This window comes from Bos indicus, chromosome 15 (assembly GCF_029378745.1).
Source record: "Bos indicus isolate NIAB-ARS_2022 breed Sahiwal x Tharparkar chromosome 15, NIAB-ARS_B.indTharparkar_mat_pri_1.0, whole genome shotgun sequence".
Classification (NCBI taxonomy): Eukaryota; Metazoa; Chordata; class Mammalia; order Artiodactyla; family Bovidae; genus Bos; species Bos indicus.
In genome coordinates this window covers 82,677,333-82,704,413 of record NC_091774.1, presented here as the reverse complement: position 1 = coordinate 82,704,413, position 27,081 = coordinate 82,677,333, and the positions used below count along the sequence as shown (strand labels likewise).

General features: G+C 42.2%; 1 protein-coding gene across 5 annotated transcripts; it reads left to right on the top strand.

Annotated features, from left to right (window-relative positions):
• Positions 1-26,958, top strand: LOC109569853 (glycine N-phenylacetyltransferase). Of its 5 annotated transcripts, XM_070804326.1 has the most exons (8): positions 2-613; positions 4,397-4,461; positions 4,649-4,744; positions 17,430-17,537; positions 19,640-19,766; positions 21,289-21,460; positions 23,630-23,761; positions 26,138-26,958. In XM_070804326.1, the coding sequence occupies exons 3-8, from the start codon at positions 4,667-4,669 to the stop codon at positions 26,538-26,540; spliced, it is 1,020 nt and encodes a 339-aa protein (XP_070660427.1). In that variant the 5' UTR covers positions 2-613; positions 4,397-4,461; positions 4,649-4,666; the 3' UTR covers positions 26,541-26,958. The 5 variants fall into 5 exon arrangements, with proteins under 5 accessions (XP_070660426.1, XP_070660427.1, XP_070660428.1 ...); XM_070804325.1 differs by lacking the exon at positions 4,397-4,461 and having other exon boundaries at positions 1-613; XM_070804327.1 differs by lacking the exon at positions 4,397-4,461 and having other exon boundaries at positions 3-495.
• The last annotated feature ends 123 nt before the right edge of the window (positions 26,959-27,081 follow it).

Genomic DNA, 27,081 nt, shown 5'->3' with positions numbered 1-27,081 from the left:
GAGAGCGCAGCAGGCATTGCCTGTAGAGATCCTGCCTCCAGGATCTCACAGTTCAGAGTTGCTGAGGACTGGGTGGATTGGAAGGACCTGTGGGATCAGAAAGCAGCTCAGACCTCTGGAAAAAAACGAGCCTCAGGGGGGCACTCTGCCAAACACGGGACCTGGGAGGAGGGACTCCCCACACCCAGCCACCGAAGCGCAGCTTGGTGTGTGGGTTCAGTTAAGACTCTCAGCTCAGCAGGTTGGGGATCAGACCAATAAGCACACTTTTCAAGACCACAGTAGCCAGAAGATACGTGTCATCTTCTGGAATGATCTTCTGCCTCTTGTTTCTGGCGGGGATCTCCACAGAGACTGAGTGGGAAGACATTGTTACAGGTGAAAGCCAAGGAGGATCACTGCTCTGAGACGCCTGGCCCCTGTCTCCTCACTGAAGCGGATGAATCAAAACGTTGGATGTGGATAAGAATTTCTGAGTGCTGAGAGTTATATCAGGTGAAAAGGAAGTGGTTCCCTTTGAGAAATCTGTATCAGGCATGTACCATGTACGGAGCAGTGTCCTGATTCTGTAAGAACTTTTCCCTGGATAAGGACAGGCTTTTGTTCTGAATTGGTACGTAAATGTGGCGTGATTTGGAAACTTCTTGTTAACAGCTGGCGTGTCAGAAAAAGTAACAGCTTCTGGGAAGAAGTATGTGGGTTTGGGTGATATTTATGGAACAGTTTGTAGACATACCATGCAAACACGATCTCATTCAATTCCCTAGAAACGTTATATGGTAGTCAGATTCCCCCCCTCCCCTTGGATAAATGATGGCCAGGGAAATTAAGTGCCCTTCTTAAAGTTTCCAAAAGACGAAGTAGACTGTAGTCAACAGACTACAATCCAGATGAGATTAATATTAATTTAAAACCATAAAAAAGAAATGTAATTTTTAAAATCTCAGTTATAATGCTCCTATATAATTTGGTGTTTCCTTCTAAATTTTTATCGTCTGTGATTTATGTGAATATGCACACAAAAAGGCCTCTAGTTATTTTTGCAGTGTCATGTCCCTCTTTTCATGTTCATCTTGAAGACTTTCTCACATGGCAACATATAACCTTCATGTGAAAATGGGTTTTAGAGTAGTAAAAGAACGATAGATCATATTTACATGAATTGTATGTATAACAGGACACTGAGATTGTGTCCTGTACATGCCTGTGAGTTAATATTGTATTGCTTTCAAACTTTTTCAGAGTATTTTTCCTCATTTGAACTGTCTTCTTTGGATAAATTCCCAGTACTGGAATGGATTTGCCAAAGGTTTCAAACTGTGCTTCCCAGGACTTTGGCTGTTATCAAGGCTGGCACCCCCCTAAAACGAATCTCCTCAGTTTTAGTCAACTGCATTTATTGAACATCACATTTGTGTTCATTTTGTGTGTGTGTGTGTGCATATATGCGAGTGCAAAAAGTTTTCCCAAATGTACTTGTCAGAACTTTAGTATTCTATCCCAGTAATCCGGCATCAAATTCAACTTTTCTTATTCTCGTGCAGTCTTTTTGTGAAATATTCCTAGCTAATGTGTGAATGGGCTTCCCAGGTGGCACGAATGGTAAAGAGCCCTCTTGCTAATGCAGGAGACATAAGAGACAGGAGTTCAATCCCTGGATCAGGAAGATCCCCTGGGGGAGGGCATGGCAACCCACTCCAGTATTCTTGCTTAGAGAATCCCATGGACAGAGGAGCCTGGAGGGCTACAGTCCATAAGGGTTGCAAGAGTCGGACACAACTGAAGCAACTCAGCACACATGCAATGTCTGATTAATGTTTAGAAATGATACAGTTCTACTGTCTTCATATTTTCCAAGATATGGCACAGGTACTTCTATTCTGGTCTGAGCCTTTTTTCCAAAGAAACATCTGGTAGGAATGCCCAAGCCCAGAATGTAGTTGGTTCTTCTACTGACACCTGTTGAATGAAAGAATGAGTCTTTTCCCTTGGTAAGCAGAGTGATTAAAGAGATGATTGTGTTTATGCAAGCATGTCATACATTAAATCAATAAACATTGAGTTCTTACTGTGTGCACGACAGTGTAATAAACATTGAGAATAATAGAATAAATTATTTAAGATCCTGCCCAGAGGACTGATAACCTAGAGGGCTGTAACAAGTTTTGATTGAAATGTGTACATAATCTTTGGGGGGTACAGAAAAAAAGAGTGATCTGTTCCTTTGGGATTGAGGAACTAAAGGGAGTCAATAGAGAGAAAAGGGAAATTTGAGTAAGACTTTGGAATGGGAACAAAAGCTGGATTTTGAAGGTCTTCTGGAATTAGGGCCTAAATAAAATGAAGACAGTCCAGACTTGTTAAATCAGATACTGAGTTAAAGAAATATTCTGTGGTCTTGTGTGGAAAAGAAGGACAACAGAGGAGACTAGCAGACTTCACCTTGTAGTAAAGAAAATATATATTTACAGGACTTAAGTGATTCCTACCAGCCTCAGTGACTGCCCACAGCAGCTACAATCAAGATACAAAGACCACTTCAAAAAATTAACCTAGACTGGATTAAAGGCTTAAATGTACTAAGACCTGAAATCATAAAACTCCAAGAAGAAAACATGGTGTGGGTGGGTGGGAAACTTGACCGTGGTCTTGGCAATGATTTTTTTGGTTATGACAACAAAAGCTCAAGTATTGAAAGCAGAGAATAAACACGTGGGGCTATATCAAACTAAAAATTTCTGCACAGCAAAAGAATCAACAAAATGAACAATCTATGGAATAGGAGAAAACATTTGCAAACCATTAAGGGGTTAATATTCCCCTGTCCCAGGTGACAGACAGGCTGAAGGTAGACGCAGGGGACAGAGAAGCACTTCCAGCCCAGCTACTACCTTATATTTTGAGTTACTGTGCCACATCCAACTTTGTGCAACCTGCCAGGCTCCTCTGTCCATGGGGTTTTCCTGCAGAAATACTGGAGTGGTTGCTATTTCTTCCTCCAAGTGATCTTCCTGACCCAGGGATCGAACCAACATCTCCTGAGTCTCCTGCATTAACAGGTGGATTCTTTATCACTGAGCCACCTGGGAATCCCTGAGGTTAGCTGCAAAATGCCCGCTGCTTTAATTTTGCTCTCCAGGTTTTCCACTGGGAAATATTGAGGGCAGGAGGAGAAGGAGGCAACAGAGGATGAGCTGGTTGGATGGCATCACGGATTCAATGGACTTGAGTTTGAGCAAACTCCAGGAGATAGTGAGGGACAGGGAAGCCCGGCGTGCTGCAGTCCATTGGGTCACAAAGAGTCGGACACAACTGAGCAACTGAACAACAGCAACCAGGTTTTCCATAGGAATCTCTCCGTGCTGTGCTGTGCTTAGTCGCTCAGTCGTGTCCAAGTCTTTGTGACCCATGGACTGTAGCCTGCCAGGCACCTCTGTCTATGGGGATTCCCCAGGCAAGAATACTGGAGTGGGCTGCCATGCCTTCCTCCAGAGGATCTTCCCAACCCAGGGATCCAACCCAGGTCTCCTGCATTGCAGGTGGATTTGTTACCAACTGAGCCACCAGGGATGCCCAAGAATACTAGAGTGGGTAGTCTATCCCTTCTCCAGGGAATCTTCCCAACCCAGGAATCAAACTGGAGTCTCCTGCATTGCAGACGGATTCTTTATCAGCTGAGCTACCAGAGAATCTCTGTGGTCCACCCTAAGTGGAAACATAAAGGGAAGGGAATTCTGGGAAATGTAGTTCAGCCTAGCGGAGGTGACACCTCATTTGTTGAATAGATTAAGTTCTCAATAAATATTAACACTTATTGAGTGATTGAATAAGTGAATGACTTATAGATAAATAAAGCAATACTTAGGTTTCCAGTCTAGTCACAAAAGTCTATTTAAATTATAATGAAACTATACCAAAATACCATTAAATAAAAAATCAAAGCCAGACTTTGGTAAGGAGAGACTTTATTTGAAAGGATTATTTCAAGAGGGAAAAGGAGTGCTGAAATAGGAAGAGGGTATTATTTCAACAGAAGAACTCTCAGATGGTAAGATCTACAAACATCTGAAAGGTCAGGCAGAAAGGGGTTGTTTCATGGAAAGGAGTCAGCAAAGTTTCATGGAGGATCATTCTGAATGCCAGTGTTGGCTTGGGCTGAGGGTGGATCACAGCCAGAGGACTGGGTGCAGGAGAGAAGACGGATTAACGTTTTGTCAAGCTTTAATCTTTGTTAAGCTGTTAGAACACTTTGTTGTGATTGTTAAGCCAGGATAAACCATCCACCTAACCATGTAGGAAGGGAGAGTAAACAGAAAGAATCCAGTTCTTTGCCCTTTTAATGGAATTGTTTGGCTTTTTGTTTGTTTGAAGTTTTTTTTATGTTGACTTCTATGAGCTGTTGAAGATGGGGAGTTTGAAGGATTAGTACCTGGCCTTGTCACAGACAACGTGAGGGTCACGGTGAGTCTTAAGCCCAATGGGAGAAGGGCAGTTCCTTGCAGGAAGACACTCAGAAACACGAAGGGAGTGGCAGGTTTTTTGTTCTGTTTTGCTTTTTAACCATTGCTGTTTCCCAGGAAACAGGGACTTGGGCATCTTTGTGTGTCTTCCAGCACTTCTCATTCCTTGTCTGTCGATCCTCTCTTAGGTTAAGGGACCTGCCGAGATGTTCCATTTACAAGGCCCACAACTGCTGCAGATGTTAGAGAAATCCTTGAGGAAGAGTCTCCCCGAGTCCTTAAAGGTGAGAGTGGAGCCTTCTTAAGGGGGAAAGGGCTAGGGACAGCTTGAGGGAAGGTGGGAAAGAGAACAAGGAATCCCTGAGCACTACTCTGTGCCAAGCTCACCCACCTGGCTGCTCGTTTGGTTTACCTCACCTATCTGCAAGGCAGCTATGTCATGTCTGTAGAACCAAAGGAGAAAGGCAGGCTCAGTCATATGACTTGACCAAGATCATGCCGGTGGTGAGTGGCAGGGCTATGATTTGAACCCATTGTGATCTTTGTTGTGTGATGACACCAAAGCTTTCCCTCGTGCCCTTCAGCTCATGTTATGTAACTCTGGAAGTTTGTTTTTTTTTTTTTTTCCAGAATTGGCAAAGTCAATGTTTATTCTTAGCAAAGAATCAAGTGCCTGGTGAAAAGTTATCCATTATGGTTCTTCTTTGTAATTAATAATTGGTCAAATTCTGTTTTTCGTCAAACCCCAAGGATTATGTTTAACTTTGAATGAGACAGAAATTGTGTTTAACGAATGATCTTGTACCGTAGAGAAGTGGAAGTATTTTTCTTACAATAATATATATTACAAAGGGAGTAGGCTATTACTAGAGATAAAGACTGCCACTATTATGATAAAGGAATCAATTCACAGAGAAGATGTAAGAAAACCTGAAATGCATACGCCTGGCAACAGAGGCTCAAAGGACACGAGACAGAAACTGAGAAAACTGAGAGAAGAAATCTGGAAGGACACAGGCGTGAAGAGCTCAGCACTTCTCGCTCAGTGATTTGTAGAATAAGCAGAAAACCTATAAATACATATGTGAACTTATTGTATATGAAATACTACGAGCCAACTTGAAGAAACTGACATTTATAGAATACTTCCCACAACCATGGCAGGGTACATGCTGTTTTCAAGTGCACATGGAATGTTTAGCAAAATAGACCATATTTTTTAAAATTTTAGAAGAATTGAAGTACAGCAAGTACGTTCTTGAGCAATATAGAATTAAACTAAAAAAATAAAGCCCTGAAAGATATATGGAAAATACCTGAATTTCTAAAAGTATACAACACACTTCTAAATAAGTCATGTTTAAACTTACAAGGAAAATTAGAAAACATTTTAGTTGAATGAAAATAACAATACAAGGTATGAAAAGCTTTGGGATGCAACTAAAGCAGTTGATAACCGAGAAACAGATAGCATTAAGTGCTTATACTGAAAAAGAATAACAGTCTAGGGACTTCTCTGGCAGCCCAGTCGTTAAGACTTGGCACTTCCAGTGAGAATGATTTTCAATACTAAGTCCATACATTTCACTTTGTATATTCTGTGAAAAGCATGAATTACCAAAGGTCACTGAAGAAGAAATATGCAACCTGAATTGCCCTCTATCCATTGGAGAAATTGACTTTGTAGTTTAAAACCTTCCAACAAAGAAAATTCCACGCTCAGATATTGTCAGTGGCAATTTCTACCACACACGTAAGGAAAAAATATCACTTCCACAAAAACCCTTGCAGAATAGAGCAGAGGAGAAAACACTTCCCAAATCATTTTATGAGTCCAGAATTACCCTGACACCAAAACGAGAACTACAGAACAATACTCTTTGTGAACAGAGATATCCATTAACAAAATAATATCAAGTCAAATCCATCAACATATCAAAAGGATAATACATCATACCCAAGGGAAGTTCATCTTGGAAAGGCAAGGCAGATTCAACATTCAGAAATCAATCAGTTCAATTCACTGTTACCAACAGACTGGAGAAAAGCCATAGATCTTCTCTCAGTAGATGCAGAAAAATGTTTGACAGAATGTAATATTTCTGATAAAAATAAAACTCTCAGCAAACTCGAAATAGGAAGGAATTTCTTCAACCTGATAAAACGTGTACTGGAAAAATCTATGCCTAAGATTAATCTAAATAGTGAAAGATTTAGTATTCTTGCTAAGGTCAGTAGCAAGGGAAAGATATTCATTCCCAGCACTCCCGGTGGGAATGGTACTAGATATCCTAATCAGCACAATAAGACAAGAAAAAGAGAAATACATATTGGAAAAAAATAAAACAGTGTTTATTCACAGATGGTATAATTGTCTAATGAGAAAAATCTTAAGGAATCTACCAAAATCCCAAAGCTCCTAGATGTACAACTAGGTTTAGCAAAGGCCTTAGGGTGAATACACAAAACACAAAAATTGGTTTTCTGTGTACTCGCAATGGACAATTGGAATTAAAAATCAATACAATTTATAAGATAGACAAAAACAATAGACAACAACAACAAAAACCCTTAAGTATAAACTCTGTTAGCATACAGGGCTTGTCTGGAAAATAAACGCTTTTCCTTTCAGTGATGAATCACAGCTCCAGACTTCTCAGGGCAGCATGAATATGATGTAGAATTTAGTAGAGTTAATTATACTGATCATGCTGATGGGAAACCTGAAAGGAATAGCATCATATTATATCCTTTTTTGGCCGGGGGTTTGGGGGGAGCTTCCCTTGTGGCCCAGCTGGTAAAGAATCCGCCTGCAGTGCAGGAGACCTGGGTTCCATGCCTGGGTTGGGACAATCCCCTGGAGAAGGGAACGGCTACTCACTCCAGTATTCTGGCCTGGAGAATCCCATGAACTCTATAGTCCACGGGGTGGCAAAGCGCCGAACGCGTCTTCTCCTTGGTGCCCTGACACCTTGTTTAGGGGTCGTGTGTAGGCTGGGCCACGGGCGCTTAGTGTAGCCAGAGGCACGCTACACTGAGGGGTAGGGCAGGGAGCTCTTGAGAGGAACAAGGTCAGGAGTCAGACGGCTTTGATCCCACAAATTCATTGTTTTCTGGGTAACACTGCAAAAATCTCAGTGCTCTTGCATGTAAAATGAGTAAAACCAGAAAGTAAATACTCTTGGCAGACACTCCTCAACCTTGAACAGGGTTGTGTGTGTGTGAGTCGCTCAGCTGTATCTGACTCTTTGAGACCATGGACTGTAGCCTGCCAGCCCCTGCAGTCCATGGGATTCTGCAGGCAAGAATACTGGAATGGGTTGCCATTCCCTTCTCCAAGGAATCTTCCCAACCCAGGGATCAAATGCAGGTCTCCCACTTTGCAGGCAGATATTTCATCAGTTGAAACACCAGGGAAGCCCTAAGTAGGGTTATCATTACCTTGCAGAGATGTTTGGAGGGTTAACTAAGTTATGATAAAATTAATAGCCAATATTTCTTGCTGCCGCTGCTGCTGTTGCAAGTCGCTTCAGTCGTGTCCGACTCTGTGCGACCCCATAGATGGCAGCCCACCAGGCTCCCCAGTCTCTTGGATTCTCCAGGCAAGAACACTGGAGTGGGTTGCCATTTCCTTCTCCAATGCATGAAAGTGAAAAGTGAAAGTGAAGTCACTCAGTCGTGTCCGACTTTTAGTGACCCCATGGACTGCAGCCGACCAGGCTCCTCCGTCCATGGGATTTTCCAGGCAAGAGTACTGGAGTAGGGTGCCATAACACTTGCCAAATATCAGGAACTACACCATGTATTCAGTATAACCTCAAAAGTATTTTTTCAGGAGGAGGAGGAGAAGGAACTAAATCAGTTAGGTGCCTGAATAATTTTTGTCTTTACTGGAAAATTTTTCCAAGTCTACTTGGAAAATTTTTCAAGTTAAATTGTTTTCTTTTATGCTCTATGTCTGGGGTTTGAATTGTTCTTTACTTTTTGTGTTAAGTGGATCTCAAAGTTTTTGGAGAAAATTCTTGGCACGACTAGTCTTAGCCCAACTCTACTGTAAGGCAAAGTGACTCTCAATATGAGATCCTCAGTTTTAATGAGGTTCTTTTCCTCTCTACTCACCTGATTCTTTGATGACATAGCTTTTTCCCCATAAGCAGAAATCTAGGTTATCTGTAAAATTTATCCTTGTTACAAATGTATGACCTAAAACTCATTGACTAGTTGCTAATAAGTCTCAGGTGAGAGAAAAATCTGAGCATTGCAGCCTGAAGGACTGCCCACCTATCTCCCAAGCAGAGGGAACTAAGTGGGTGTAGCTCACCTGTGAGCCTCAGTCCCTTCCCTTTGCAGTGGCTGCCTGAGTCACCATGTTCCGGTTAAATGACACTATCACGAGCACAGAAATGTGTATATAAATGCCACTGGTTCCAAACGCCATGTGGAAAAGCATGTATTTTATTTTCCTTAAAACTGCATTTAATTTCTATGTTGAGCATCTGCTAATGGCAGAAATTTAATTTATAAAAACTCAGTAAAGTCAAAGTTTGGAAAACAAAGTCAAAGTTTGCCTCTTCCTCTTTTGCCTTAGTCTGACATTAACATTTCATGGCAAGAGTAGGGAAGCACGGGGTGAGAGGTGGTCCTTTGTCACTGAAATAGTCACCATTTCCTTGGCCCTGGTCTTTGGCATTCTTCCATGCCTTCTGCTAAGGCGTCTTGTTTCAATGCATCTAGGTCCTAAGGTCCACCCTTGTATGGATTGCTGTTTTTCCTCTCCCCACAACCACGTGGCTCATTCCAGTTTGGACAATCTCTTTCTCAGCCTCTTCAATGTTTTGAGGGAACCAATGTTTGAACAGGTGGTTGCAAAGATTAAAAAAATTGCCCAATAAGTGTTGCCCTTGGACCTTGGCCACCAAAGCTTGTGTTGTTAACACCATGCTTTGTCTCTACTTTTTACATAGAGGGGAATTCATTTATTTATTTATTTATTTTCAATTATTAAGTGAAATTTAATTTCCACATGCACTGAAACAGTTGTACTTATAGAACCAGTGTACTCTTTTTTCTAGAGGTAGTCCTAAAGTGGAAAAACAAATCTGAATCAGAAGGGGGCTTTTGGAGTACAGAATCGAGAAAGGGGATCAAACCTACAAATCAAATGGCTGGGACCAAGGAACTTACAGGCTGCTGAGGGGTTTTTTGTGGATAGTGCTTCAGCAGGCACTAACAATGTTCCTCTAGCCCCCAATTCCAGGCTTTCAGGTCTCCAGACACCATTTGGAGGCATCTCATTGGGAAACACTCAAGTCCTCCCATCTGGAAAGTTCTGTTATTTTAGGTAATGTCCAGACCTTTGAGTTTATCCTACAGTTGAACCACAAGGAGAGAATCATGTTTTTCATTTCCATGTTCCTGGTGGTGAGTTGGCTGCTCGGTGTTCTCCAAGTTCTGAAAACTGATATAGATATTTTTTAATCACTTATTTTTCTTCTACTGAAATTCCTGTAAGTAATGTATTTTAATTTTTTTTTTTTTTTTGCATTGAACCTGGATTGGCATCTCGTTTCATACATGACTTTTCACATGTTTCAATGCCATTCTCCCAAATCTTCCCACCCTCTCCCTCTCCCACAGAGTCCATAAGCCTGTTCTATACATCAGTGTCTCTTTTGCTGTCTCGTATACAGGGTTATCGTTACCATCTTTCTAAATTCCATATATATGCGTTAGTATACTGTATTGGTGTTTTTCCTTCTGGCTTACTTCACTCTGTATAATAGGCTCCAGTTTCATCCACCTCATTAGAACTGATTCAAATGTATTCTTTTTAATGGCTGAGTAATACTCCATTGTGTATATGTACCACTGCTTTCTTATCCATTCATCTGCTGATGGACATCTAGGTTGCTTCCATGTCCTGGCTATTATAAACAGTGCTGCGATGAACATTGGGGTACACGTGTCTCTTTCCCTTCTGGTTTCCTCGGTGTGTATGCCCAGCAGTGGGATTGCTGGATCATAAGGCAGTTCTATTTCCAGTTTTTTAAGGAATCTCCACACTGTTCTCCATAGTGGCTGTACTAGTTTGCATTCCCACCAACAGTGTAAGAGGGTTCCCTTTTCTCCACACCCTCTCCAGCATTTATTATTTGTAGACTTTTGGATCGCAGCCATTCTGACTGGTGTGAAATGGTATCTCATAGTGGTTTTGATTTGCATTTCTCTGATAATGAGTGATGTTGAGCATCTTTTCATGTGTTTGTTAGCCATCTGTATGTCTTCTTTGGAGAAATGTCTATTTAGATCTTTGGCCCATTTTTTGATTGGGTCATTTATTTTTCTGGAGTTGAGCTGTAGGAGTTGCTTGTATATTTTTGAGATTAGTTGTTTGTCGGTTGCTTCATTTGCTATTATTTTCTCCCATTCTGAAGGCTGTCTTTTCACCTTGCTAATAGTTTCCTTTGATGTGCAGAAGCTTTTAAGGTTAATTAGGTCCCATTTGTTTATTTTTGCTTTTATTTCCAATATTCTTGGAGGTGGGTCATAGAGGATCCTGCTGTGATGTATGTCAGAGAGTGTTTTGCCTATGTTCTCCTCTAGGAGTTTTATAGTTTCTGGTCTTACGTTTAGATCTTTAATCCATTTTGAGTTTATTTTTGTATATGGTGTTAGAAAGTGGTCTAGTTTCATTCTTTTACAAGTGGTTGACCAGATTTCCCAGCACCACTTGTTAAAGAGATTGTCTTTAATCCATTGTATATTCTTGCCTCCTTTGTCAAAGATAAGGTGTCCATATGTGCGTGGATTTATCTCTGGGCTTTCTATTTTGTTCCATTGATCTATATTTCTGTCTTTGTGCCAGTACCATACTGTCTTGATAACTGTGGCTTTGTAGTAGAGCCTGAAGTCAGGTAGGTTGATTCCTCCTGTTCCATTTTTCTTTCTCAAGGTCACTTTGGCTATTCGAGGTTTTTTGTTTTTCCATACAAATGGTGAAATTATTTGTTCTAGCTCTGTGAAGAATACTGTTGGTAGCTTGATAGGGATTGCGTTGAATCTATAAATTGCTTTGGGTAGTATACTCATTTTCACTATATTGATTCTTCCAATCCATGAACATGGTATATTTCTCCATCTATTAGTGTCCTCTTTGATTTCTTTCACCAGTGTTTTATAGTTTTCTATATATAGGTCTTTAGTTTCTTTAGGTAGATATATTCCTAAGTATTTTATTCTTTTCATTGCAATGGTGAGTGGAATTGTTTCCTTAATTTCTCTTTCTGTTTTCTCATTATTAGTGTATAGGAATGCAAGGGATTTCTGTGTGTTGATTTTATATCCTGCAACTTTACTATAATCATTGATTAGTTCTAGTAATTTTCTGGTGGAGTCTTTAGGGTTTTCTATGTAGAGGATCATGTCATCTGCAAATAGTGAGAGTTTTACTTCTTGTTTTCCAATTTGGATTCCTTTTATTTCTTTTTCTGCTCTGATTGCTGTGGCCAAAACTTCCAAAACTATGTTGAATAGTAATGGTGAAAGTGGGCACCCTTGTCTTGTTCCTGACTTTAGAGGAAAGGCTTTCAATTTTTCACCATTGAGGATAATGTTTGCTGTGGGTTTGTCATACATAGCTTTTATTATGTTGAGGTATGTTCCTTCTATTCCTGCTTTCTGGAGAGTTTTTATCATAAATGGGTGTTGAATTTTGTCAAAGGCTTTCTCTGCATCTATTGAGATAATCATATCGTTTTTGTTTTTCAATTTGTTAATGTGGTGTATTACATTGATTGATTTGCGGATATTGAAGAATCCTTGCATCCCTGGGATAAAGCCCACTTGATCATGGTGTATGATCTTCTTAATGTGTTGTTGGATTCTGATTGCTAGAATTTTGTTTAGGATTTTTGCATCTATATTCATCAGTGATATTGGCCTGTAGTTTTCTTTTTTTGTGGGATCTTTGTCAGGTTTTGGTATTAGGGTGATGGTGGCCTCATAGAATGAGTTTGGAAGTTTACCTTCCTCTGCAATTTTCTGGAAGAGTTTGAGCAGGATAGGTGTTAGCTCTTCTCTAAATTTTTGGGAGAATTCAGCTGTGAAGCCGTCTGGACCGGGGCTTTTGTTTGCTGGAAGATTTTTGATTACAGTTTCAATTTCCGTGCTTGTGATGGGTCTGTTAAGATTTTGTATTTCTTCCTGGTCGAGTTTTGGAAAGTTGTACTTTTCTAAGAATTTGTCCATTTCTTCCACGTTGTCCATTTTATTGGCATATAATTGTTGATAGTAGTCTCTTATGATCCTTTGTATTTCTGTGTTGTCTGTTGTGATCTCTCCATTTTCGTTTCTAATTTTATTGATTAGATTTTTCTCCCTTTGTTTCTTGATGAGTCTGGCTAATGGTTTATCAATTTTATTTATCCTTTCAAAGAACCAGCTTTTGGCTTTGTTGATTTTTGCTATGGTCTCTTTTGTTTCTTTTGCATTTATTTCTGCTCTAATTTTTAAGATTTCTTTCCTTCTACTAACCCTGGGGTTCTTCATTTCTTCCTTTTCTAGTTGCTTTAGGTGTAGAGTTAGGTTATTTATTTGACTTTTTTCTTGTTTCTTGAGGTGTGCCTGTATTGCTATGAACTTTCCCCTTAGGACTGCTTTTACCGTGTCCCACAGGTTTTGGGTTGTTGTGTTTTCATTTTCATTCGTTTCTATGCAAATTTTGATTTCTTTTTTGATTTCTTCTGTGATTTGTTGGTTATTCAGCAGGGTGTTGTTCATCCTCCATATGTTGGAATTTTTAATAGTTTTTCTCCTGTAATTGAGATCTAATCTTACTGCATTGTGGTCAGAAAAGATGCTTGGAATGATTTCTATTTTTTTGAATTTACCAAGGCTAGCTTTCTGGCCCAGGATGTGATCTATCCTGGAGAAGGTTCCATGTGCGCTTGAGAAAAAGGTGAAATTCATTGTTTGGGGATGAAATGTCCTATAGATATCAATTAGGTCTAACTGGTCTATTGTATCGTTTAACGTTTGTGTTTCCTTGTTAATTTTCTGTTTAGTTGATCTATCCATAGGTGTAAGTGGGGTATTAAAGTCTCCCACTATTATTGTGTTATTGTTAATTTCTCCTTTCATACTTGTTAGCATTTGTCTTACCTACTGCGGTGCTCCCGTGTTGGGTGCATATATATTTATAATTGTTATATCTTCTTCTTGGATTGATCCTTTGATCATTATGTAGTGACCTTCTTTGTCTCTTTTCACAGCCTTTGTTTTAAAGTCTATTTTATCTGATATGAGTATTGCTACTCCTGCTTTCTTTTGGTCCCTATTTGCATGGAAAATCTTTTTCCAGCCCTTCACTTTCAGTCTGTATGTGTCCCCTGTTTTGAGGTGGGTCTCCTGTAGACAACATATGTAGGGGTCTTGTTTTTGTATCCATTCAGCCAGTCTTTGTCTTTTGGTTGGGGCATTCAACCCATTTACGTTTAAGGTAATTACTGATAAGTATGATCCCGTTGCCATTTACTTTATTGTTTTGGGTTCGAATTTATACACCATTTTTGTGTTTCCTGTCTAGAGAATATCCTTTAGTATTTGTTGGAGAGCTGGTTTGGTGGTGCAGAATTCTCTCAGCTTTTGCTTGTCTGAGAAGCTTTTGATTTCTCCTTCATACTTGAATGAGATCCTTGCTGGGTACAATAATCTGGGCTGTAGGTTATTTTCTTTCATCATTTTAAGTATGTCTTGCCATTCCCTCCTGGCTTGAAGAGTTTCTATTGAAAGATCAGCTGTTATCCTTATGGGAATTCCCTTGTGTGTTATTTGTTGTTTTTCCCTTGCTGCTTTTAATATTTGTTCTTTGTGTTTGATCTTTGTTAATTTGATTAATATGTGTCTTGGGGTGTTTCACCTTGGGTTTATCCTCTTTGGGATTCTCTGGGTTTCTTGGACTTGGGTGATTATTTCCTTCCCCAGTTTAGGGAAGTTTTCAACTATTATCTCCTCAAGTATTTTCTCATGGTCTTTCTTTTTGTCTTCTTCTTCTGGAACGCCTATGATTCGAATGTTGTAGCGTTTAATATTGTCCTGGAGGTCTCTGAGATTGTCCTCATTTCTTTTAATTCGTTTTTCTTTTATCCTCTCTGATTCATTTATTTCTACCATTCTATCTTCTAATTCACTAATCCTATCTTCTGCCTCTGTTATTCTACTATTTGTTGCCTCCAGAGTGTTTTTAATTTCATTTATTGCATTATTCATTATATATTGACTCTTTTTTATTTCTTCTAGGTCCTTGTTAAACCTTTCTTGCATCTTCTCAATCCTTGTCTCCAAGCTATTTATCTGTGATTCCATTTTAATTTCAAGATTTTGGATCAATTTCACTATCATTATTCGGAATTCTTTATCAGGTAGATTCCCTATCTCTTCCTCTTTTGTTTGGTTTGGTGGGCATTTATCCTGTTCCTTTATCTGCTGGCTATTCCTCTGTCTCTTCATCTTGTTTAAATTGCTGAGTTTGGGGTGTCCTTTCTATATTCTGGCAGTTTGTGGAGTTCTCTTTATTGTGGCTTTTCCTCGCTGTGTGTGGGTTTGTACAGGTGGCTTGTCAAGGTTTCCTGGTTAGGGAAGCTTGTGTCAGTGTTCTGATGGGTGGAGCTGTATTTCTTCTCTTTGTTCAGTCGCGCTGTGGGGAGGCAGGGAGGGATGCTGCAAACAAATAACACTGGCGTGCGCTCGTAGTGCCTCAGCCACACTGGGTCTGCCCCCGCTCACGGCGTGTGTAGACTCCCTGCCCACACTGCTCGGGCTCTAGGTTGTTCCGCCGGGAACAATCCGAGGCTGGCCCTGGGTTGCATGTACCTCCCAGGTCCAAGCCACTCAGGTTCAGGCACTCGGGTAGTCCTCAGAGGCGCAGACTCAGTTGGGCCTGAGTTTTGTGCTCTTCCCAGGTCCGAGCAGCTCAAGTGATGAGGTGTTTGGCGAGCGCCAATGCTGCGATTTATCGCCTCCCCGCCACTCGGTTATCTGGGTGTAAAACCGGCACACCTTCTCAGGCAGATGTTAACCGTCCAGACCCCCAAAAAGTTTTAGTTAGCAAAGAAGCCTGCTTACAGTTTTATAGATAATGTCTCTCTGGGGCTGCGATTGCCCCCTTCCGGCTCTGGCTGCCTGTCACCAGAGGGGGAAGGTCTGCAGCCGGCTCTCTCTGTTCAATTCTTTGTTCCGTGCGCGGGCCTGGAGGTCTTAGGTTAGGGCTGGCTTTTTGCGTGGTAGATATCCCACAGTCTGGTTTGCTAGCCCAAATTATTTCGCTCAGATAGTGCTCAGGGTATTCAGGCCAGATTCTTACTCTAAGCGATGCAGCCCACGCTGCGCCTCCCTGCCCAGCCCCTGCTTGCTAATGGCGCGTGCAGGCGTCTGCGCTGCTTCTCCGCTGGGGGAGTTACCGTAGGACTCGCAATCTTCGAGTTTTAATTGTTTATTTTTTCTTCCTGTTATGTTGCCCTCTGTGCTTCCAAAGCTCGGCACAGATTCGGCAGTGAGAAGGTTTCCTGGTGTTTGGAAACTTCTCTCTTTTTAAGACTCCCTTCCCGGGACGGAACTCTGTCCCTCCCTCTTTTGTCTCTTTTTTTGTCTTTTATATTTTTTCCTACCTCCTTTTGAAGAGTTGGATTGCTTTTCTGGGTGCCTGATGTCCTCTGCCGGCATTCAGAAGTTGTTTTGTGGAATTTACTCGACGTTTAAATGCTCTTTTGATGAATTTGTGGGGGAGAAAGTGTTCTCCCCGTCCTACTCCTCCACCATCTTGGCTCCTCCCGAGGGGAATTCATTTAACCTTTATGGAAAGTGATTCGGAGATGTGTGCAAGAAAAATAAAATATTTAAACAACAGTTGGTGTTTGACCCAGAAATTCCCCTTCTAGAATTTGTAATATCAGACATATTTGCAAATATTGATGCAAAAGCAATGTTCATTGAAAAATAAACTATTAAAAATAAGAAAACGCTGAAATGACCAGCAGTCAGACAGTAAAGTTGAAGTAGTCCTTCCATATAATGCAAGTTATGCAGCCATTAAAAATGATTGTATAGATTTCTATTTATTGATGTGGAAACAAGCTAGTGTGTATGTGTATGTGAGGGGGACAGATGTTAAGTTAATATGTATTAGGTAATTAATTTCATGTTTAAGAACTGTATGTGTGTGTGTTAGTCACTCAGTCGTGTCCAACTCTTTGTGACCTCATGGACTGTAGCCCACCAGGCTTCTCTGTCCATGGAATTTTCCAGGCAAGAATACTGGAGTGGGTTGCCATACCCTTCTCCAGGGGATTTTCCTGACCCAGGGATTGAACCCGGGTCTCTTGCGTTGCAGGCAATTTCTTTAGTTTCCCTGACTGAGCCATCAGGGAACCCTGAAAACTATGTGTGTGAGTAAATAAATGGAATAAAATGGAAAGATATAACACTAAATTCTACAACGTGTTAGTAGATGATTTTAATTTATTCATTTTATTTACCTGGATTTTAAAATATACTAATAAAATTTTTGATCTTCCCTGGTGGCTCAGACAGTAAAGAATCTGCCTTCAAGGCAGAGATCTGGGTTCTATTCCTGGGTTGGGAAGATCCCCTGGAGAAGGAAATGGCAACCCACTCCAGTATTCTTGCCTGGAGAATCCCATGGACAGAGGAGCCTGGCGGGCTACAGTCCATGGGGTCAAAAACAGCTGGACACGACTGAGCGACTAACACACACGCACACAGTATAATGTTCTCACAGTTTGACCCCAAAGTCTATTTCCATTTGGAGTAGTAAAGTAGAACCTGAAGACAAAAATAAAGGCATATTAGGTACTTAATCTAATTTCACAGAAATAAGCCTTGTCCTGATCAAACAGGGCGCTTCACCATCGCTTCCTGATAAGCTGACCCTCTCACTTTCTCGGGATACGGCAGGTTTACGGGACCGTCTTCCACATGAACCAGGGAAACCCATTCAATCTAAAGGCCCTGGTGGACAAGTGGCCTGATTTTAAGACCGTGGTCATCCGCCCTCAGGAGCAGGTAAGGGGCCAGGGGCAGAATGAATGTGCATCTGTGTTTGCATTCGCTATGCGCCCACCAGGTGCCTGGCAATGTGGGAGACCCTGTGGATACTGAAGCGAAATGCAGTGACAGTGAACAGACCCCTGTGCTCAAGAGCCTCAGAGTCTGGAGGGAAGCAGACAAGCAAAGCAAATGCAGCGAGGTGTGACAAGGTACAGTAAATATGGGAGAAACAGGAGGAGCGCTGGCCAAGAGACGGTTAGGCTACAGAGGTCAGGATGTGGGGCAAGGACCAGAGAGCTTTCACGGAAGACGTTTTGCCAAAAGGGAATTTTGAAGAGTAATAGGTTTTTAACTGGTTGACAAGAACAGAGGTTGCGTTCTAAGCAGAGAAAGGAACACCCCAACATGTGTGAAGGTAAACATGACAACATTGTGTGCGAAGCCGCTTCGGTCGTGTCTGACTCTCTGCGACCCCATGGACAGCAGCCCACCGGGCTCTTCTGACCATGGGGTTCTCCAGGCAAGAACGCTGGAGTGGGTTGCCATTTCCTACTCCAATGATAACATTAGGAAAATAAAAAGAACAGATTATGATGCGTGTATTTGGGAATATATTTTCAGTACTAGACTTTTAAAAATCACTCAGACTAAGTTGTTAATCTGTTTCAAATATAAATATGTTATCAGATCAGATCAGATGAGTCGCTCAGTCGTGTCCGACTCTTTGGGACCCCGTGAATCGCAGCACGCCAGGCCTCCCTGTCCATCACCAACTCCTGGAGTTCACTCAGACTGACATCCATCGAGTCAGTGATGCCATCCAGCCATCTCATCCTCTGTCGTCCCCTTCTCCTCTTGCCCCCAATCCCTCCCAGCATCAGAGTCTTTTCCAGTGAGTCAACTCTTCGCATGAGGTGGCCAAAGTACTGGAGTTTCAGTTTTAGCATCATTCCTTCCAAAGAAATCCCAGGGCTGATCTCCTTCATAATGGACTGGTTGGATCTCCTTGCAGTCCAAGGGACTCTCAAGAGTCTTCTCCAACACCACAGTTCAAAAGCATCAATTCTTCGGTGCTCAGCCTTCTTCACAGTCCAACTCTCACATCCATACATGACCACAGGAAAAACCATAGCCTTGACTAGACGGACGTTTGTTGGCAAAGTAATGTCTCTGCTTTTGAATATGCTATCGAGGTTGGTCGTAACTTTCCTTCTAAGCATATTGAAAATGAAGTATAAAAATTCCCACATCAAAAATATGTAACTGTATAATATCATTTGATGAGTTATTTGGAAGTAAAATTTAAATGTATAGTGATTTTTTTTAAAGTACCAAATTAAACAGAATACAAAAGTAAAGATACTTTAATTATTGAAATCTAAAAAGGGGATAATATTCACTTTTTAATACAATCTTTAAAAACCAGGTTGTTCGTGGTATTAATGGGAAGGGCATTTCTGGGCAACAATTTCCAGCTATTCTGCCCTTGTTGGGTAGTTGTTCTTTGATTTCTTCCTTCAGCTTCAAAATAATCTCATCATCTTTTATTTGTTAATGTTGAGACAATATTTTTGAGCAAATTTTGTTTTAGCTTTTTTGGAAATATGAATTATTTTTTAAACAGTGCTTTGCAGTTTACATTTTTAAGGCATCCTGGGTCTTCATTCTGCACAGCTTTATCACATGTGAGAATTCTAATGCAAGGTTACCTGTGTCCATTTCAATATTGTCCTCATAATCCATTTGTTCTAAGACTCTTTGAAACAGAGTAACATTTACTCTTGCAACTGAAGCTTGTCTTTAACAAAATTTCATTCTTTCTCCTGAGGATTGTAAAATCACTGAAGAATGCACTCTAAACTGTAAGTGTTTGGTTGATTTGAAATTGTCATGCAGCAGAAAAATACCTTCATCAAGTTTTTCTTACTTGTAAGTGGAATTATTCATTAAATCCATGACTTAGACGTATGGTGAAAATGATTCAGAAATGATGATAGCACACCAAGAAGAATAGCAATATTTAGTTTGTCAAATAGCACTGTATACTGAAATACCAAACAAGTGTCCAATCACTGCATATGATCAGTTTGATTTATTTATATTACCCAACCACACAGGAGATGGCAGATGACTTTGATCATTATACCAACACCTACCAAATCTATTCCAAGGATCTCAACAACTGTCAAGAGTCCCTTGCCACATCAGATGTCATCAACTGGAAACAACATTTGCAGATCCAAAGTACGTAAGAGATCTGGGATCTGCCCACTGAGGGGACTGCTCATATCTGTACCTGGAGTGTCACTTTATCCTGAGTACATCCCCTACAATCAGTATTTCCTACTAGACCCCAGACACTCAGCTTGATGGTGACACCCTGAGTCAGCTAACACCATCTCTTCAGTGGAGTTGAATTCAAACATTGCAAACTAGAGGGTTCTTTTAAGAACATGTGAGAAATGTTAGTTCTTGTTAGATGAGGATTCCTGATGTTTTGCAGACATATTGAAGATCCCTTAGGGTGGCTGGGTGTGAGAGCAGAGCTCACCCTCTGGCCTTCTTGCTGTTTGTTGTTTAGTTGCTAAACTGTGTCCAACTCTGCAACCTCAGGGACTGCAGCCCGCCAGCCTCCTCTGTCCACGAGATTTTCCAGGCAAGAATACTGGAGCGGGTTGTATTTCCTTCTCCAGGGGATCCTCCTGACCCAGGGATCGAACCTGTGGCTCTTGTGTCTCCTGCACTGGCAGGTGGGCTCTTTGCCACTGAGCCACAATTGGAATGATAAGTCCTTGTGCCATAGACACATCCCCAGTCACAGGAAAACCTGTCACTGTTGGAATCAGACTCCCTTGGGTGACATCCCTGTTCTGCCTACTATTTGCTTCGTGATCTTGAGCAAGTAGTGTAACATATCTATTTGTCAGTCCCCTCACATATAAACAATGAAGATAATAGCAGTACCTGAAACTTGCGTCTGGGCTTCCCAAGGGGCACAGTGGTAGAGAAACCACCTGCCGATGTAGGAGATGTGGGTTCGATCCCTGGGTTGGGAAGATCCCCCTGGAGGAGGCAACCCACTCCAGTAATCTTGCCTGTAGAATCCCATGAACAGAGGAGCCTGGCAGGCTGTGGTCCGTGTGGTTGCAAGGAGTTGCACATGACTGAGCATGCATGCAATACATATGGTTAATGTAAGGATTAAATGCGGTATTAGACCAATACCAGGGCATGTCGAAGGTTGGCTACTATTTTTTTTTTTTTAATTTACTTGGGCTGTGCTGGGTCTTTGTTGCTGCCCGCAGGCTTTCTCTAGTTGCAGCAAGTAGGGGCTGCTCTTCGTTGTGGTGTGTGGGCTTCTCGTTGCCGTGGGTCCTCTTGTTGTGGACCACAAGTTCTAAGAAAGCGGGCTTCAGAAGCTGCACCACACAGGCTTAGGCCCTCCAAGGCATCTGCCCGGATCAGGGACCGAACCCATGACCTCTGCATTGGCAGGCGCATTCTTAACCACTGGACAACCAAGGAAGCCCAAGTTTTGCTACGATTTTTTGAATGCCATGTATTCTCGATTCCACAGTATTTCTAGTGTTATCTCTGTATTGGGTAAGAGCAAACAGGTTGAGGCAGTGATGAGGCCATGGTCACACGGTCGCTTGCAATACCAGAAACAAAGTTGCTGACTTTCAATCCTGGACGAGTTTGCTGGGAACCTTCCAGAAGCATCTACAAGGGCAGTTACTTCTCCCCTAACTTTACCCCTCTCTAGGTTCGCAGTCCAGTCTGAATGAGGTGATACAGAATCTTGCAGCCACTAAATTTGTTAAGGTCGAGCACACACAGTGCATTCTCTATGTGATGCCGGAGACAGCGAGGAAACTTCTTCCTTCCCTGCCAGAGACAAAGAACTTACCTGTTGGATATGGCGCACCCAAAGCCATGTGAGTTTGAAAAAAGATGCTCTTTCACCATTGCAGTAGCCTCCCAACTTCTCTCCCCATATTCACTCTTGGCTCCCCGCAATCCATTTCCAGAGTGATGCTTTTAGAGTGTGATGTGGATTACATCCATTCACCTGCCGAAGAGCCACTGAGGTTTCTCAGCTTGCTGTTGTTGTTCAGCCGCTAAATCGTGTCTGACTTTTTGCAACTCCACAGACTACATACAGCACGCCAGGCTTCCCTGTCCTTCACCATGCCCAGGAGTTTGCTCAAACTTATATCCATTGAGCCGGTGATGCTATCTAACCATTTCATCCTAGTTGTCCCCTTCTCTCCCTGCCCCCAATCTTTCCCAGCATCAGAGTCTTTTCCAATGAGTCAGCTCCTCACATTAAGTGGCCAAAGTATTGGAGTTTCAGCATCAGTCCTTCCAATGAATATTCAGGACTGCTTTCCTTTAAGATGGACTGGTTGGATCTCCTTGCAATCCAAGGGACTCTCAAGAGTGTTCTCCAACACTACAGTTTAAAAGCATCAATTCTTCAGCACTCAGCTTTCTTTACAGTCCAACTCTCACATCCATATACGACTACTGGAAAAACCATAGCCTTGACTAGACAGACTTTTGTGAGGAAAGTGGTATCTCTGTTTTTTAATATGCTGTCTAGGTTTGTCATAGCTTTTCCTCCAATGAGAAAGATGGTTTTTTTTGTTGTTGTTGTTGTTTGTTTGTTTGTTTTGTGGCTGCAGTTACCATCTGTAGTGATTTTGGAGCCCAAGAAAATAAAATCAAAGTCAAACTCCTTTATGAACTTCCAAGGTCCCATAAGACCTGGAACTCATCACCTCTCGGACTTTATCCTGTTGCCCTTCCTCACTCCCACCAGCAGCTCTGACCCTCTTTATACAACTTGATCCCATGCACCCACACATGGCTTTGGGCCATTGCATTTCCACTTTGTCTTCCCACAATGTCCTTCCCTCTGATCTTCATATACTTGCCTCTTTATTGTCATTCATTCTCTCAAATGCCATTTCTTCAGAGATGCCCAGTCCTCTGCTCCTCTCTGTGTTAAAATGACTGGAAACGTTTTACTCACAGTATCATACATCACTGCCCATGGAGTTCTCCAGGCAAGAATACTAGAGTGGGTTGCCATTTCCTTCTCTAGTGGATCATGTTATATCAGAACTCTGCGCCATGTCCCGTTCATTTTGACTGGTTCTGCACAGCATGGCTCATAGGTTCATTGAGTTACATAAGCCCCTTCGCCATGACAAGGCTGTGATTCATGAAGGGGTGTAGGGGCGGCAGAGGATGAGATGGTTAGACAGCATCGCTGACTTAATGGACTTGAATTTTAGCAAACTCCAGGAGACGGTGGAGGACGGAGGAGCCTGGCGTGCTACAGTCCATGGAGGCACTAAGGCGGTCGACATGACTTAGCGACTGAGCAACATCCCACGAACACCTGAAAATGCCTCCACATCTATAGTCTCATTTGATTCTGTTGTCCACCTCAGAGGTAGACAAGATTGGAGACATTATCCCTATTTTCCTGACAGAAACAGGCTTGGATGATGAAATAGCTTGTTCAGGTCATGTGGATAGTTAAGGGTGTGATGGGCCTGAGTACAGATCTCCTAGTTCCCCATCTCGAGACCCTTTCCAAAGCCCTTTACAGCCTGAAGACGACTTCAGGCCCAGTGTTCTGTGCTTCTGGGGCTGCCTGCACTCCACATCACACCCCTTCTCTGGACTTCAGTTCCCATAGTGGCCAAGGACCCTCTGACAACAACATTCTACGATTCCATGATTCCTAAGCTCTGGCTTTACCCACAGTTGCTAGCATGTGCTTTGGGGCACTCATCTATTTTCTGTTAACCTAGTTTTCTTATGGGTAAAATGCACTCTTATCAATTCCCTCATTAAATGCTGAGTCGCTGCTTTGCCGACAGCAATCGTACTTAACTTTTAGATACTTCTGACTGGAGTAACAGGCAAATTTGGCCTTGGAGGATGGAATGAAGCAGGGCAAAGGCTAATAGAGTTTTGCCAAGAGAATGCACTGGTCATAACACTCTCTTCCAACAACACAAGAGAAGACTCTATACATGGACATCACCAGATGGTCAACACCGAAGTCAGACTGATTGTATTCTTTGCAGCCAAGGATGGAGAAGCTCTATACAGTCAGCAAAAACAAGACCAGGAGCTGACTGTGGCTCAGACCATGAACTCAGTATTGCCAAATTCAGACTGAAATTGAAGAAAGTGGGGAAAACCACAAGACCATTCAGGTATGACCTAAATCAAATCCTTTATGAGTATACAGTGGAAGTGAGAAATAGATTTAAGGGACTAGATCTGATAGGTAGAGTGCCTGATGAACAATGGATGGAGGTTCGTGACATTGTACAGGAGACAGGGATCAAGCCCATCCCTAAGGAAAAGAAATGCAAAAAAGCAAAATGGCTGTATGGGGAGGCCTTACAGATAGCTATGAAAAGAAGAGAAGTGAAAGGCAAAGGAGAAAAGGAAAGATATAAGTATCTGAATGCAGAAGTCCAAAGAATAGCTAGAAGAGATAAGAAACCCTGCCTCAGCAATCAATACAAAGAAAAAGAGGAAAACAACAGAATGGGAAGACTAGAGATCTCTTCAAAAAAAAATTAGACATACCAAGGGAACATTTCATGCAAAATTGGGCTTGATAAAGGAGAGAAATGGTATGGACTTAACGGAAGCAGAAGATATTAAGAAGAGGTGGCAAGAATACACAGAAGAACTGTACAAAAAAGATCTTCACGACCAAGATAATCACGATGGTGTGATCACTCATCTAGAGCCAGACATCCTGGAATGTGAAGTCAAGTGGGCCTTAGAAAGCATCACTACAAACAAAGCTCATGGAGGTGATGGAATTCCAGTTGAGCTATTTCAAATCCTGAAAGAGGATGCTGTGAAAGTGCTGCACTCAATATGCCAGCAAATTTGGAAAACTCAGCAGTGGCCACAGGATTGGAAAAGGTCGGTTTTCATTCCAATCCCAAAGAAAGGCAATACCAAAGAATGCTCAAACTACCCCACAATTGCCCTCATCTCACACGCTAGTAAAGTAATGCTCAAAATTCTCCAAGCCAGGCTTCAGCAGTACATGAACCGTGAACTTCCAAATGTTCAAGCTGGTTTTAGAAAAGGCAGAGGAACCAGAGATGAAATTGCCACATCTGTTGGATCATGGAAAAAGCAAGAGAGTTCCAGAAAAACATCTATTTCTGCTTTATTGACTATGCCAAAGCCTTTGACTGTGTGGGTCTCAATCAACTGTGGAAAATTTTGAAAGAGAGAGGAATACCAGACCACCTGACCTGCCTCTTGAGAAACCTATATGCAGGTCAGGAAGCAACAGTTACAACTGGACATGGAACAACAGACTGGTTCCAAGTAGGAAAAGGAGTACATCAAGGCTGTATATTGTCACCCTGCTTATTTAACTTATACACAGAGTACATCATGAGAAAAACTGGGTTGAAAGAAGCACAAGTTAGAAACAAGATTGCCGGGAGAAATATCAATAACCTCAGATACGCAGATGATACCACCCTTATGGCAGAAAAGTGGAGAGCCTTCAAAAGCCTCTTGATGAAAGTGAAAGAGGAAAGTGAAAAAGTTGGCTTAAAGCTGAACATTCAGAAAATGAAGATCATGGCATCCGGTCCCATCACTTCATGGCAAATAGATGGGGAAACAGTGGAAACAGTGTCAGACTTTATTTTTCTGGGCTCCAAAGTCACTGCAGATGGTGACTGCAGCCATGAAATGAAAAGACGCTTACTCCTTGGAAGGAAAGTTAAGACCAACCTAGATAGTATATTCAAAAGCAGATACACTATTTTGCCAGCAAAGGTCCGTGTAGTCAAGGCTATGGTTTTTCCAGTGGTCATGTATGGATATGAGAGTTGAACTGTGAAGAAAGCTGAGCACTGAAGAATTGATGCTTTTGAACTGTGGTGTTGGAGAAAACTCTTGAGAGTCCCTTGAACTGCAAGGAGATCCAACCAGTCCATCCTAAAGGAGATCAGTTCTGGGTGTTCATTGGAAGGACTGATGCTGACGCTGAAACTCCAGTTCTTTGGCCACCTCAAGGGAAGAGTTGACTCATTGGAAAAGACCCTGATGCTGGGAGGGATTGGAGGCAGGAGGAGAAGGGGACAACAGAGGAAGAGATGCTTGGATGGCATCACCTACTCGATGAACGTGAGTTTGAGTGAACTCCGAGAGTTGGTGAGGGACAGAGAAGCCTGGTGTGCTGCAATTCATAGGGGCACAAAGAGTCGGACATGACTGAACGACTGGACTGAACTGAACTGACTGCTGGTAGGCACAAGTCCTGGGTCCTTATGGTGTAATTGCTCTTCTATCAGTTTTTGAGGAAGGTACGATTGATAGGTTCACTTTATAAAGGAAGGAGGCAGAGAGACAGCATGTTTCCTGTTTGAAATCACACAGCTTTTGAATTATGAATCTGGGTAGCCTTATTGCAGAATCTGTGCCTTTCCCTGCACTCTCAAATGCATCATCTGAAGACAATTTGGGGGCAAACAATATGTATAATACTTCTCAGTATGTGTGACTTACGAGTTTTGTTTTGTTTTTTTCCTTCTTGTCAATAGTAACCAGGAGATGTTTAAGCTCTCATCAATGGATCCTACCCATGCCACTTTGGTGAATAAATTCTGGCATTTTGGTGGCAACGAGAGGAGCCAGAGGTTCATCGAGCGCTGTATCCGGGCCTTCCCCACCTTCTGCCTTCTGGGGCCTGAGGGGACCCCTGCCTCCTGGTCCCTGATGGACCAGACAGGAGAGATCCGGATGGGGGCCACGCTGCCCGAGTACCGTGGCCACGGGCTCATCTCCCACATGCTGGCTGTCCACACCCGGGCTCTGGACCAGCTCGGCATCCCCGTGTATAACCACACGGACAAAGCCAACAAAATCGTGCAGAAAGTCAGTCACAACCTGCATCACATCGCCATCCCCCATGGGTGGAACCAGTGGAACTGTGAGCCCCTGTAAAGTGGGCCTCCACCTGAGACAGCGCCGGGTGGGCTGGACATGTGGCCAGAGAGGCAGAGGGCTGGGCGGGAAGGAAGAATGAATCTTCATCAGCGGGGAAGCAGCGTGGGCTGTTTGGGGTGGGAGAGCGGTGAACGGTCAACAGAACCCCAGAGTCCCTGCTCACTGCTCACCCACGGACTTCCCTTTGGGTCTTGCACACCTTCCTGCTTCCTCCACATTCCAACCCTGGCACCCACCACGCTATTCTGTGCTTCTATGAGTTCAACTTTTTTTCTTTTTAAGACCCCCATGTATAAAGAGGGAGGTGATATATGTATAATTATGGCTGATTTGTGCTATTGTATAGCAGAAACCAACACAACTTTGTAAGGCAATTTTCCTCCAATTAAGAAATAAATTAGAAGAATAAAGTCAATGCTTTGAAGAAACATTAAAAAAATGTCTAAGTGATATCATCAGGCCGTATCCCTGTTCCTGTCTGGTTTATTTCACAGGTTCATAAGTTTCTTGTAACACTTATGGCTAGTAAGGAAGTGCC

Bases quoted from the DNA above. Each gene is read 5' to 3' on its own strand.
- LOC109569853 (XM_070804325.1), top strand. From the start codon at position 4,667: ATGTTCCATTTACAAGGCCCACAACTGCTGCAGATGTTAGAGAAATCC. The intron at 4,745-17,429 runs GTGAGAGTGGAG...GGGATACGGCAG, and splicing joins GTCTCCCCGAGTCCTTAAAG to GTTTACGGGACCGTCTTCCA. The intron at 21,461-23,629 runs GTGAGTTTGAAA...TATTCTTTGCAG, and splicing joins TATGGCGCACCCAAAGCCAT to CCAAGGATGGAGAAGCTCTA.